The following is a 15,043-nucleotide window of genomic DNA, read 5'->3' on the forward strand; positions in this document are numbered from 1 at the left end:
ATGCACAAAAGTGGAAAACTCCAACATTGCCTACGGTGGAGGAATGGTGGATAAAAGTTTTGAAGTTTGCGTCAATGGCAAAACTTACTGCACTGATTAGAGAAAAGACATTAGTTACATTTTTGACTGAATGGAAACCGTTTATAGACTTTTTACATGAAATAGATAATAAGAACTTCTGAATTTATCGATTAAGTATCATGAACGATAGAAAAAAGAGGACTCTTATATTTAACTTAGAATAAGTGAGACTTTGAAAATGACATATATTTGTTGAGGAGAAAATCGGAACTCAATTTGTAGTTTAGTTTTAGGGTTTTTTTTTCTTTTACTTGTTTATAAATTGTTAGTGTGTCTTTTTAGAAAGTTTTTTTTTCTCTTCTAGGTTTATTTTCGGTAGCTTTTATGTTATTGTTTATAGTCTAAATAAAGAAAAATTCTTCTCCAAAGGAATTCCAAGGTTCGCTCCCGGGATGACAAAGGGGTTAGATCTTTCAGATAAAAACTGCACATTATCTAAATATTCTCTTAAACATAGAATTAAGATTTCAGAGAATAGAAGAGGTTTAAATTATAAACTAGAGAGTCTTCCATTCCCATGCCACACACAGGAAGGGAGCAGGGAAGGATCCCAAAGGACTTCCAAGGTTCGCTCCCGGGATGACAAACTAAGGGGTTAGATCTTGTGATCCGGCCTGACCGATGGGGCTAATGAGGCCACAGCAATAAACTTTCCTGGATTAGAAAGGACTGCAGAAAGGAGGGGATCACAGGTTTTACCCTCTGGTTTGCTGCTATATTTAAACACAGCCACAGTATGAGCGCATGTGGTTTCAACCCACCCCTGCCTCCGGCTTCCTCTGCCTGTTAGGAAGGAGGCCTTCAACATTCTCAGCAGGCACACCTCCCTGACTTAATGGGCTACCCTAACACAGCAAACAAAATGAATTGCAGCTCTGGCTTGGCCCGACGTTGTTTCAGGATTGGAGTGAGCGGTACTCACCGTTGGGCACAAGGAATATAGGAGCCATTGGGAAGTTGTCCACAGTGACCCTCCAGGTCCCCCCTGCCGTTCAGAGAAGCCATGCATGCATCAGAGACAGGGACCGAATCTGCCGAGAGACACGCAGCAGGTCAGGGCGCTTCGGTAGAAAACCAGGCGAAAAGGTGAAGCAGACTGTGGCCTTCCCTGCACCGCCCACCATAAGTCCGCTCAATGCACACCTTTAAAACATGGACTCACCTGGACCCCAAACTTCCTGACACTGCTCCATGTAGGTGGGGCAGGCCCCTCCGTAACAAATGGCTTTGCCTTCTCCACAGGGCGTCCCGTCCATTTTGTGGACATTGGTGGGGCAGCGCGGGGAGACGCCATTGCAGAATTCAGGAAGGTCACATTCATTCTGCGATGAGCGGCAGACAAAACCAGGCCCCCGCAGCTGAAATAAGACAGATGGAAGAGGAACATTGCTGTCAAGGCGGAGAGACAGTGCATGTGATACAATGTGGTGTAGTGGTTAGAGCAATGGGCTGGAAGCTGGGAAACTCAGGTTGGAATCCTCACTCTACCATGGAAGCTTGCTGGGTGATCCTGGGCCAGGCACACATTGGGCCTGCTTAACCTACCTTACAGGGTTGTTGTGAGGAGGTATAAATGAAATAAGTAAAGTAAGCAAAATGTGTGTTTTCGATTGTCCCTTCTGACAAACTACGTTGTACAAAGAAATTAGAAAGGGACACTCAGAGCTTGACTTCCAGTACAGACGCCATCAGGTATCAACACCATTAAGATACTGTTACATCAGGCAAAAAGCCAAAACGCCACACAGCCCGAGGACTACAAAACAGCTGAACGTAGAAAAACATTACTTCTTTCAGAGCACAAACCCAAAATGCAGAATACACCCCTGTCCTGAAGAAGCCGAGGTACAAATAGACCAAACATTCAAGAGTGGAATTTTCCAGGTTCGGAACTGCCGTTTTTTGTTTGCTGGTGCACACAACTTGCCCCTTTGCATGCATGCCATGAGGACATGAAGAAAGAGTCACTTTTCAGAGAGAACGGTTTTCGGCACAGGCTGGGTCAAAGACTCTCTTCCCCCAGCCTGGGCACCCTTGACACCTGGTTTGTCAATACTCCACACACACGCAGAAAAGATTTCTTCTCGCCAGCAGGGAGACCACAGCTTTTCCTGTCATGTGATTCTGATGTCACACAACTTCCTGTCACATGCTAGCTACTTGGCAGATCCTATGTTGCTGCCTGGGCATTTAAAATGTGGAGCCAGGTTCTACACAGGTTGAAAGTCATTGCTCTCGAGTGTCGGTGAACTTCACAGACATTATCTGAAACCCTTACAGCCCTGTAAGGTGGGCCATTATTATTAAAACCATATTGCAGATTGGAGCAGGTGAGGAATTTCCATAAGCCTGCCCAGCAAGTCCATGGCGCAGCAGAGATTTGAACTGGTTCACAGCTCAATCGTTTAGCCCCCATGATAACAATTCTATACCTGCTAAGTGGTTTTTTTAAAAAAATGATTGCTATATATGCACACATCTGTATTTGTGTTATAGATCCTGAGGAGTTAGCCGTGTTAGTCTGTAGTAGCAAAATCAAAAAGAGTCCAGTAGCACCTTTAAGACTAACCAATTTTATTATAGCATAAGCTTTCGAGAATCAAGTTCTCTTCATCAGATGCCTGATCAAAACTGGGCAGATACAGAAGAGGAGGGGGAAAGAGAGAGAAAAGGGAGGGGTCATAAATCACAAGAAGGCAGAATGCAATTAGCATAGAGGCAATCAAAACATTCCTTTGCTCCCAGCTCAAACCCATCCAACGTATCATCAGTGAGCTACAACCCATCCTGGAAAATGATACCTCTCTCTCAGAAGCCCTGGGTGGAAGACCTTTCCTTGCCTACAGACAGCCCCCCAATCTTAAACGACTTCTCACTTACAATCATGAATCGGCCAGCAGAGTCACCAGCACAGGTACCAGGCCCTGCAACAGACCCAGATGCCAGCTCTGCCCCTATATCTACCCAGGGAATACAATTACAGGACCCAATGGCATCAACTACACTGTCTCTGGCTCTTACAGCTGCTCATCCTCCAATCTGATATATGCCCTCATGTGCCAACAATGTCCTTCTGCTCTGTACATTGGACAAACCAGCCAACCTCTACGCAAAAGAATAAATGGACACAAATCTGACATTAGAAATGGAAACATCCAAAAACCAGTGGGAGAACACTTCAATCTACCAGGACATTCCACCAAAGACTTAAAGGTCGCTGTGGTTCAACAGAAACCTTTCAAAAACAAAATCCAACGGGAGGCTGCTGAATTGGAATTCATATGCAAATTTGACTCTGTCAAGCGGGGACTGAATAGAGACTATGAATGGTTATCACATTACCACAGGTAACAGATTCTCTTTACAGAGGCGTGATCTGGGGGAGCCCAGTGACGCCTGGTGTGGGCTTTCGGGGACCACAGTTCTCTTTGTCAGATGCAACTGGCAGGGAGAGCTGTGGTTACCGAAGGCTTATACTACATAGGAATTGGACACCTTCACTGCTACAAACTGACTGCACACCAAAAGGAGATGTTTACATTTCCAAGCAAAGGAATGTTTTGATTGCCTCTATGCTAATTGCATTCTGCCTTCTTGTGATTTATGACCCCTCCCTTTTCTCTCTCTTTCCCCCTCCTCTTCTGTATCTGCCCAGTTTTGATCAGGCATCTGATGAAGAGAACTTGATTCTCGAAAGCTTATGCTATAATAAAATTGGTTAGTCTTAAAGGTGCTACTGGACTCTTTCTGTATTTGTGTGACATGCACAAATGCTTCAAGTCCTCTTACCCACAAGCAATGTGCAACCCTCTGCTCCAAATAAAGGTGTGTGATCAGCACATTTTATGGGCAAGACTACCAAGACCAGGTGGGAACAGAAACACAAGACGTAACTGAGGATCTAAGGCAAAGGGTTGCCCCACCTTTGTGTGGCGAGTTACCTTGCACTTATGACAACAGGCTCCCCCAGTGGCACACTGAGCACCAGGCACCAGTTTGCACGTGGCTGCGTTGCAACATGGATCTGTACATTCCTGAAAAAGGAGAGAAAGAAAGACGGCTGCTTTTAAAAACTCCAGAAAGAAGTTGGACTGCTCGAGATCCTCGTATGATGTAGATGGCTTTCACACGCGCTGAATAAGGCATTTCCACTCCACTTTGCAACTGGACTGGACTGTGCGAAACAGGAAAATCCACTTGCAAACCATCGCTAAAGTGGATTGAAAGTGCATCATTCAGCAAGCGTGAAAGCACCTTTAATGTGCAAAGGGAGGCCAGGCTGCAGTAAGATAAGCAAAACAGAGACAGGCTCTCAGTGAACACAAAAGGGTTTGTTTGCCCCTTCCTTCTTCAAGCATTGCTTCCGCGTGGATTTTGGCAGTAAAGCACATTGCTATTGTGAAGGCCAGGCCAACAGTTTCCAAACTGGGTAATTTTCGGAGGGTAGCAGTGTGAGTCTGCAGTAGAACAGCAAGATTTGACTCCAGTTGCACATTATCATCATCATCATCATCATCATCATCATCATCATCATCATCAATAATAATTATTAATTATTATTATTATTATTATTATTAATATTATTAATTAGTATTATTCATTATTGATTATTATCATTAATTATTGATGATGATGATGATGATGATGATGATGATGATGATGATGATGATGATGATGATTTATAGTTCGCCCTCCCCGTGGACAGGCTCAGGGCGGAATACAACATACAGATAAAAACAAATCGATAAAATGGTACATTAAATAATGATACAAGCCAGATTTAACAGCATAAAAACAAACTCTGCACTATGTTCTGACTCTGCGCTGTGTCCCAGGTTCACTTCACCCCTCCTTGCCAACCACAAGGGAAGAGAGGGGTGGGGGCGTGAGTTGGTGCGAGATTAGCCACCGTTCCTTAGAGTCCAAACAAGAATTTCAGGGTGTACGTTTTTGGGAGTCAGAGCTCCCTTTTTCAGACAACAGAAGAAGGGAGCTACGACACTCGAAATTTTACACCCTGAAAATCTTGTTGGTCTCTAAAGTGCCACTGGACCCACATTCTGCAGGCCTGAGGAAGGGAGCTCTGACACTCAAAAGCTTACACACTGATAATCCTGTGGGTAGGGCAGGCAGACAATGGCAGTCAAATGGCCCATTGCAGGAGAAGGGGGTCTGCCATTATGGGAGGTTCTTTGCTACAGTTTGGACTGAAAGGGTAAGGAAAACACTGATTGCTTAATCCACACAAAACAAACGCACTGTGAATGGAGAATAAGGCCTATGCAAGGAGAGAAGGCTACGCTCTCCTTGAAGAAGCAGCCAGGCAATTTCCGAGTGCCCCTCACTGTCCTCGCTGAGGTGGGTGGCAGAAGTCACTTGGCGCGCCTCCTAGTTCACCCACTGCAGCTGTTCCCGACTGTCAAGAGTTATGCAGGCCTTAGTAACATTCAGATTAAACTACGACAGCTCTGTATGTATGTGGAGCCCCTTATAGACTGTTCAGAGGGTTGCCCTAGTAGCCGGTGTTCTTACTGGAACTTCCTATAATGTGTGTAACACACCAGTCTTCCTCCAGCAACAGTGGAAGCGAATTTCTTCTGGGTCCAACTCAAGGCAGCGATTTGTTGTAGTGGTGGTTAGAGTGTCGGATTAGATCCGGGAGGGCTAGGTTTAAAGCTGGTGAGCAACCTTGGCCCAGCCGCATCCTCTCAGTCTAACTGACCTCACAGGGCTGTTGAGAGGATAAAATGGAGAAGGGGAGAACTCTGGAAACCACTTTGGGCCCCCAGTATGGAGAAAAGTGGAGGATAACGGAATAAATGATTTGAGTCCCTGAGTACAGGAGAGGCTGTCGTCTGTGTTTAAGATTTCCTGGCACTTAAGATCGATGATTGAGGATTTCGGGGCAAGAAGCTACGTTGTCAGAAGTGAGACAGGAAGGGGACGGAGAGGAAGCCTTTTTTAATTGCCACCCGGCAAGCCTGCTCACAGGGAGCAAAGTTAGCAAGTCCGCTACAGGCCTTCTAGCAAAAAAGACATTTCTCTTCCTTGGATCTGACGGAAGGAATACTAAATGAAGCCGTCCTCTTCTGCGGTCAGCTACGGAGGGTTTTATGGCGACATTTTAATGTTGGATGATTTATCATTTGAATATTTTGATCGTGGTTAGCTTAGCTCCCTCGGGGGCTCCAGGGGAGGCCAACAGGTGGCAGACAAATTACCCAAATTCAGATGGATAAAAGATTTTTAAAGCTAACTTTTTTTTTTAAAAAACCACCCCGATTTTTCTCAGTCGCTTTTTTAAAAAAATAGGCTCGTGTGAAATGAAATCTGAACTGAAAGCAAACATACCATCGCTTAAAATTTAACCACTTATGAGAAGCGGCTTTTCCTTTGCCAGAATCCATGGGGAAAATACATCCAACAACGGGCATTGCAATTCATTTATGTACATAAAGTCTTGATAGTGGGAGAACCGAGACTGGCAAAGTGTCAGTCGTTGATCCATCTACATGCAGCCTTTGGGGAGCTTCCATGCACTTGCAGAGTATTTATCTTGCATGTAGAAGGTCTCAAGTTCAATCCCCGACATCTCCAGTACAAGAACCAGGCAGACGGTGATGGGGAAAACCTTGACTTGAAATCCCAGTTACAGCAGACCACACTGACCTTCCAGGATCTGACACAACGGTCGTTTTCACACGCATCCATAAGCCTCCGGAAGATTGCACGAAACTCACGGCACAAAGCGTCTTCCTAGTGCAATTTCCCACCATGATCCCCTTTAATGGCGCAATGATGTCAGAAATCACGGCATTAAACGGTATCGTGCTGGGAAATCGCACTAGGAAGACGCTTCGTGCCGTGAGTTTCGTGTGATCTTCCGGAGGCTTTGGGCGTGTGAAAATGGCCAATATAAGGCAGCTGAGTGATGTATATCTGAGAGCCAAGCTACAAGTGATGAATTACACTTGCCTGGCAAGTGAACAGACTCGCGTGTATTCCTCCCTGTTCACTTGCCATTCACTTGCGCTCCACTTTGGTCAAGTGGAGAGCAAGTGAATGGAAAGTGAACCGGGAGGAATACATGTGAGTCTGTTCACTTGCCAGGCAAGCTTCATTCGTCACTTGTAGCTTGGCTCTGAGTGATTTGTTACTCCTATTTCGTGCTAGATATTGTATTTGCTTGAAAGGAAATTGACCCTGAATGTAAGACAACACCTATAAAAATGTTACACACACACAAATTTGTTACTGGGCATAACTGTAATTTGTATGCAAATGTAAGATGATCCCCTCGAGTTTTTTTTTTATGGCTTACCTGGGGGGGCAGGAACTAGTCTTGGCTTGGATTTGAGTAAATAATCTAATGACCTGATCTTTTGTAAGGAGGGGGTTTCATCGAGATGCTTCGCTAACCAGTCAGGGACCACAGTCTTCACTGTTATGTTGCCTTATGTCCTATCTGCTATCTGTTACTTTAAGTATGTGCTCCTATTTGCTCCCTATTGCCTCAAATATGCTTCCACTGGGTAGTTCTATGTAGTCTAATGTCAGCCCTAGAATTGCTTATGCTCTGTTTCAACATTTCTTCAACTCTGTATTGGATCCTTGCTAATGCTATGTCTTTGTAAACTTGTATTCATTTACCCTATGGCATTGTTCATGGAAATGCCCTTGATAATGATTGTACTCATTTCACACTACGGTCATAGATCCAGAGGAGTTAGCCATGTTAGTCTGTAGTTGCAAAATAGTAAAGAGTCCGGTAGCACCTTTAAGACTAAGCAACGTTATGGCAGCATAAGCTTTTGAGAACCACAGCTCTCTCTTGCATCTGATGAAGACAGCTGTGGTGCTCGAAAGCTTATGCTACACTAAAGTTGGTTAGTCTTAAAGGTGCTCCTGGACTCTTTACTATCTCACACTATGTAATCCGCCTTGAATCTCAGTGAGAAAGGCGGACTATAAATGACAAATAAAATACCTGAAAATCTTGCTGCTGTCTAAGGTGCCCCTGGGCCCAAATCCTGCTGTTCTACTGCAGACCAACACGGCTACCCACCTAAAACTACCCTGAAAATCTTGTTGGTCTCTAAGGTGTTGGTCTTTGCAGCTGTTCTACTGCAGACTAACATGGCTACCTACCTGAAACTGATCTCTTCAAGCAGATCAGTATTGTTGAGCACCCACCTCAGGAAGAGCAATCATTTGCCCAGCAGCTACAACTCCTTCAAGCTGAGATCATTTGCTTTTTTCCCCCTTTTGCCAGGTTAATTAGATTAGGACAGTTACGTGACAATGGGCAGACCAAAGCAGAAATACTGCTGCTTTCTAGTTTGGGCGGCAACCAGCACCTATCTAGAGAAAGGTGCAGAAAACCTATTGGGGGGGTCACCAGCATTATGTTTTGTCTAAAAAATAAGCAACTCCGTTTTCTAAAGGAGTAAAAATATTTGGTGTTAAATCTTTAAGAAATATACACTGCAGAAAGGCAGGCTTCAGTTTGGAATTTGTACGACTTTCTGGTTCTAGCACTAAAGTAGCACATACTAATAAGAAGAACATGTTTAACCTCTGACGAAGTGAGCTGTGACTAGAGATGGGCACGATCCGCATTACGATCGAAAAAAACCACGATAATGGTGATCGCGCGATCGTGAACCGGCGGATTGTGATCAGCCACGGCCAACGATCCAGCGATCGGGAGGGGCCTGGATCGGGGCAATCGGGCTCAGATCGGGGATCCAGACACTCAGGCACCAGCAATCTATTCCCCTGGCAACGGAGCCAGGGGAATGCCTGAGCTCTGTTTGCCCTCCTTCTGTCGCCCTGGAAACCCAAATGGAAGCCCAGCTTTCCTTGATCAGCAGGGCTTCCTTCCAACCACGGAGCAGCAAAGCAGTCACCAGCTGGGAGAAGACACCCTGGGGAGGGAGGGGGAAGGGGGTGTTCTGTAGCCATGGGCACTCCAATCTCATCCCTGCAAACCCTGATAGGCAGCTCTGACGGCCAAACACAGACCTTCTGTGTTGCTGAATGGGACCCATGCCATGGGCTCCCAGGCTGGGTTTCACTTTCTGCGAGCAGTGGAGTGGGACAGAGCTCTTGCTTGCTACTTGCTAGCCTTTGGAGAAAGGGAGAGAGACTGAGAGCCGAAACAGATGAGACGAGTTCCCTCAATTCAACCTGGGTTGAATTGCCTCAAGGTTTGACGGGAAATGTAGGCATTTCTCCTTCCCGTCGCTCAGAGGAGGAGGGGGGAGGAGGAGGGCTCCTCTCGCCCGGCCGCCGCCGTTCCCAAGCGCGAGGGACTCGAGGACCCTGGAAAGTGGCGGGGGATGCTCTTAGGCTGGGGCGCGGCGGCGGCAGCGCTCTTGCTGCAGCCGCCCCCTGCCCCCCCCCCCCCAGCCTCTTCCTCTCGTCCTCCTTCCTCTTGGCTTCCTTCTCCAGCGGCGAGAGAGGCGGCGGCGGCGAGCGGCAGCAGCAAGAGCGCCGCCGCCACCGCGCCCCAGCCTAAGAGCATCCCCCCGCCACTTTCCAGGCTCCTCGAGTCCCTCACGCTTGGGAACGGCATCGGCCAGGCGAGAGGAGCCCTCCTCCTCCCCCCTCCCCCTCTGAGTGACAGGAAGGAGAAATGCCTACATTTCCCATCAAACCTTGAGGCAATTCAACCCAGGTTGAATTGAGGGAACTCGTCTCATCTGTTTCGGCTCTGAGAGAGTCGGCCACCACCACCACCACCCACATAGCTGGGAATAGCAGCGCGCCCCGCTTTGGCCTCCATGATCCACGGCTCGGGAACGGGAGATGATCGGTGCGGATCGTCACCGGCACCGATCCACAATCAGCTGGATCGTTTATTTTTTTTGGATCGTGCCCATCTCTAGCTGTGACTCACGAAAGCTCATACCATGCCACAAATTGTGTTAGGCTTACAGGTGCTACTGGACTCTTGCTCTTTTCTACTGCTACAGATAGGCTAACATGGCCACCCATCTTGATCTACGTTTACTTCTTCTTTTTTAACTTTTTATTTTATTTTCAGAACAAAGAGGGGTACAAAAGAAGAAGGGGGGATAACAGGGTCAGAGGAACATTAAGATTTTGCACTGCAAGAGTTGTTATAATAAAATACAGAGTACACAGAACATACCTTAATCAGAGTTCATCAATATTATATCTCCTATTCCAACTCCTATGTGTCTTCTCAAACTAAATACGATCTTTTTCCTACACAATATTCAATTTTAGATCAACTAAAGGTCAAAGCAAGTGGTCTCCTGTGCATTCTAACTGCTATATCTTAGTATGGTCTAATGCTTCTATACAGATCGTTTCTATCTAACTTAACTATTTTGCCAAAGTTTCCATATCATGCATTCTACCTCATCACTGATATTTAACCAATTTCATCTTATCAGAACCGAACCTTATATCCAATCTATAACAATATATCAGTATACCATCCTATTCTGGTTTCTAAAGCTAAGACATTTTATGCATTTTATCCTTTGTAAGCAAAATGTCCCCATTTCTCTTCGAATTCTCTTATTGGTGTTCTGTTTAAATAGCTTGTTAGTTTTGCCATCGCTGCGTATACTGCCATCTTATCTCTCCAGATTTCCTTAATTGGGCATTCATCTTCCTTCCGTCTGGTTGCAAATACTTCTATTAGTTATTTATCCGAATCCCCTCTCCCCTTGATGGCTTAAAACATGATTCAAAAATCCATTTGTTCAGCTACGCATCTTCTCAAACACGAACCCCCAAGAGCTTCCCCAAGGAATCCTGGGTTTTCTCACAAAAAATGCTAGAGAACCAACAGCTTTGAAGAGACTGCCCTCATCTCCGCACCCTATCTCTAATCGGACTTGTACCAACAACGTTCTTAACTAGCCCAATCTACATACTATGTTGACACACAGCAAAAGGCGGGAAGATTTCTTCCTACCTCTCGGAGGCCGCAGTCGCATTCCTCGCCCAGTTCCACAAGGCGGTTCCCACAGCGGGACTTATTAAGACGGGTCGGCTCGGGCACATCCCAGAGACACCAGACCCGGCTGCTCTGAAGGATCTGTTTGAGTTGCTGGTGGCTGCAACGGCTAAAACTGAGGCCGGGCATTAATCTGTAGAGGAGGACGGAGGAATTAGAACTCGGGCATCTCCCCGCCCACTGGATTTGAACCCTACAAACGCAGATGCACTCACCCCGAGGGAGGCTCCATGATACAGCTGCGGCCAGGGGGAAGGTTGGGGCTGGAGCCATCGCAGCCGCAATCGGAACCGTCGTGGCTGAGGCCTAGGTTATGGCCTAGTTGGTGGGAAACGGTGGAAGCCATGACCAGTGGGCTGACAGAGTGGTCCTGAAATGTGAAAGAACAGGAATGGAAAATAGCAGAGATGTTCCTTTAAGGGAGAAACAAGACCTTTACTCTGGTTAGACTGCATACAGGAAGCAATAACTAGAGCTATTGCACATTTATTGAGACAGTTTGGTGTCGCAGTTAAGAGCAGCAGGACTCTAATCTGGAAAGCCAGGTTTGATTCCCCACTCCTCCACTTGTAGCCAGCTGGGTGACCTTGGGACAGTCACAGCTCTCTCAGAGCTCTCTCAGCCCCACCCACCTCACAGAGTGATTCTTGTGGGAATAATAATGACATACTTTGTAAACGGCTCTGAGTGGGTGTTAAGTTGTCCTGAAGGGCAGTATATAAATCAAATGTTATTATTAATCTTTTAACTGGATGAGTTTTGTGCAAGTTTGGGTCACCATCTTAGAAGAGGCATTCCCTGCCTCACTCTTCCAGGAGGGAATGCCTCTTCTAACATGACATCATAATATATACTTGTCTTGCAGCCGGCATCGTATTAGAAGAGGAATTTTCTCTCTTCCTCACAAAAGAAAACATCTCTACTAAAAGAGTATTAGAGTGCATGCATGTGTCCCAGCAGATTCCATACGGCATGAGGCATTCCCTTGTATTTCTCAGAAGGGAATGCTACTGCTAAGATGACATGGTGTGATCATGTGCCACAGCAAGCATCATACTCCACGAGGCATTCCCTACTCCAATAGAAAGGAATGTCTCTTCCAAGAAGAAACTCAGTATATGCAGGCTATTGAATATCTTACCAAGTTATATGTAAAAAAATACATAGTAAACTATTTAAATATATGATGATAGCAAAAAAAGTAATATAGGCAGCAAACTGGAATGCAGGCGGTGGCCCAGATTTGACACAATGGGTGAATAAGCTACACGAATATGTGTCAAGGGCAAAATTAAACATCTTATATATATAACAGGCCAATCCTAGAATTTCAGGGGAAATGGAAAGCTTTTTTGGATCATGTAGCTGGAAACTAAGAATAACTAAGAACAACTATTAATAAAATAGATTTGTTGTGAAATTTGTAACATAAAATGTTGAACATAAAAGTATCCTAATATAAGTAAGTATCCTTGTGTCCCACCAGCAACACTCCCGGCCGGCCACAGCAGCTGTGGGCCAGGTGTGGCTGGTGGCGCAGCCGGCGGCCGGGGCAGCATGCAGGGCAACTGAGCAGAAGGGCTGGGAGGCCACCCGTGCACCGCCTCAGCTGCCTGCCATGCCAATGGGGCGCCTGGCTCGCAGCGACGTGCCCTGCGTGATGTTACAGAGCTGCCCCCAGGTGCCAGCAGTCCTCGCTATGGCCCTGTCAGGAGCTGCCAGATTTTTGGTCACTACACTGCAATGATTCCCCGGGAAGTAGCAAATGCATGTACTCACCAAGCTGAGCCCACCAGAGCGCCCGGAGCAGATAGAAGCGTGAGTGGATGTCCCTGTCGCACCACGGGTGAATGGGAAGCCCCTGAGAAGAAAAGAGAGCGAGAAATTTACACAGGCACAATGCCGGAAGAATAACTGCAGCACTGCTGAGCAGGCGCAGGTGGGTACATGAGGAAGGGGTGGTAGGCTCAGCTTGGTGAGCCCAAAGTAGAAAAGCTCTGATAACACCACCTGTTGTAGACGCACCATTTTAATCACATATACTCCAGTGTATTCTAGCAAACTTTGTACAAACTTTGTAAAATTTCAGATAGTAAACTAATATATACGCCAAAAACATACACACAAAAACCTTTGTATAACTTTTAATGTAGTTTGTTGGCAAAGTTGTGGGAAAACACAGATGCTCTTTTATCTTTGACAACTAATTAAAAGCCGTTAAAAAGGAGAGCTTTTTAAAGAAGAAACAAGTGTAATCCAATTATCTAGCTTTTCAACGTCTTTTAAAGATTTGCAGTGTCTTATCCATGCAGGTGCACAATAACGTCATATTTGGCTTAGCAAAATATCACGATTGAAAATAAGAAGAACCAGGTAAATCTAAAACCGATCGCACTTTGGTATTATTGTCACATGTAACAGATCTTAGAGACGGCTTTATAAATAGCAAATGTAATTTAGTATAAAAGGATGTCACTAAGATAAGAAACTAAGATTTTGATACAGAAATTTTCATGCAGAAGATTTAGGTGAGAGACGCATATGTCTGTGAGTCTATGGAAATTCCATTGCATTTCATGGTAGAACGAAGTATGATTAGATTTAAAATCATCCATAGCTTTAGTTGAGAAATGTTAAGTGATTTAATTATTGCATGCATATGTTCTCCAATTATTGGATTCATTGTAATAAGCCTTTGTATTTTAGTATCTTGTTTAATTAAAAAGATTATAGAGTTTCAGGTGGGTGGACATGTTGGTCTGTAGTAGAAGAGTACTACTGGATCCATCTAGCTCTGAAAAGATTACAGTTTCTTTCAAGAAAGATTAAACTCTAAAAAACGTCTCTGTGTGCCTTGATGGGAAAGAGTTAAACTGGCAGAACTCACACAAGTTATTTGTACTGAGAAGCAAATTCTTGAAAGCGAGATATCCATTTGCAGACTATGTGAAGCTAAAAGCTCACCCAAAAACTGAGATATAGATCTTCGAACTGGACAGTTTATAAACTTTAATGAGGTATGGATAAATCAGTACATTATACACTCACTAAGATCCGACATTGTGCCACCGACGCCTTCTTTCTGACCATAAAGTTTCTTTTCACCTGCACAGTATGGCCCATAACCAACAAATTAGAGGTTTCATAGAATCACAGAGTTGGAAGGGGCCATACAGACCATCTAGTCCAACCCCCTGCCCAGTGCAGGATCAGCCTAAAGCATCTCTGACAAATATTCACCCAGCCTCTTCTTGAAAACTGCCAGTGAGGGGGAGCTCACCACCTCCCTAGGCAGCTGATTCCACTTTTGAACTACTCTGACCGTGAAAAAGTTTTTCCTAATATCCAGTCGGTACCTTTGTGTATGTAATTTAAGCCCGTTGCTTCGGGTCCTACCCTCTGCTGCCAACTGGAACAGCTCCTTGCCCTCCTCCAAATGACAGCCTTTCAAATGCTTAAGGCGAGCAATCACGTCCCCCCTCAATTTCCCCTTCTCCAAACTAAACATTCCCAAGGCCCTCAGCCTTTCCTCGTAGGGCTCAGTCTCCAGACCCCTGATCATCCTCGTCGCTCTTCTCTGCACCCTCTCGATTTTGTCCACATCCTTTTTGAAGTGAGGCCTCCAGAACTGCACACAGTACTCCAGGTGCAGCCTGACCAGGGCAGTATAGAAAGGGGCTATGACCTCCTGCAATTTCGACGCTATGGCCCCTTTGATACAACCCAGGATTGAATTAGCCTTTTTTGCCACCGCATCACACTGACTGCTCACATTCAGTTTACAGTCCACTCTTACACCAACATCCCTTTCACATGTATTACTGCCCAAAAGTGTATCCCCCGTCCAGTATTTGTGCTTCCCATTTTTGTGGCCCAGATGTAATACTGTGCACTTGTTTCTACATGCATACAGAAATGGCTGAAGAAGAAGCTCCAGGAGACCGGGAATGTTCGCAAGGGTTGAGA

General features: G+C 45.5%; 1 protein-coding gene across 1 annotated transcript in view; it reads right to left on the reverse strand.

The window, feature by feature from the left end:
* Positions 1-15,043, reverse strand: part of ADAM15 (ADAM metallopeptidase domain 15) — a 76,163-nt gene that overhangs the window by 28,972 nt on the left and 32,148 nt on the right. The window contains exons 11-16 of the mRNA XM_054973245.1: positions 12,857-12,938; positions 11,293-11,447; positions 11,036-11,210; positions 4,023-4,115; positions 1,244-1,439; positions 1,004-1,112 (exon numbers count right to left, since the gene is read on the reverse strand). Of these exons, the coding sequence (XP_054829220.1) occupies positions 1,004-1,112; positions 1,244-1,439; positions 4,023-4,115; positions 11,036-11,210; positions 11,293-11,447; positions 12,857-12,938 (810 nt within the window). The remainder of the gene's footprint in view (positions 1-1,003; positions 1,113-1,243; positions 1,440-4,022; positions 4,116-11,035; positions 11,211-11,292; positions 11,448-12,856; positions 12,939-15,043) is intronic.

Source organism: Eublepharis macularius, chromosome 1 (genome assembly GCF_028583425.1).
Source record: "Eublepharis macularius isolate TG4126 chromosome 1, MPM_Emac_v1.0, whole genome shotgun sequence".
Lineage (NCBI taxonomy): Eukaryota > Metazoa > Chordata > Lepidosauria > Squamata > Eublepharidae > Eublepharis > Eublepharis macularius.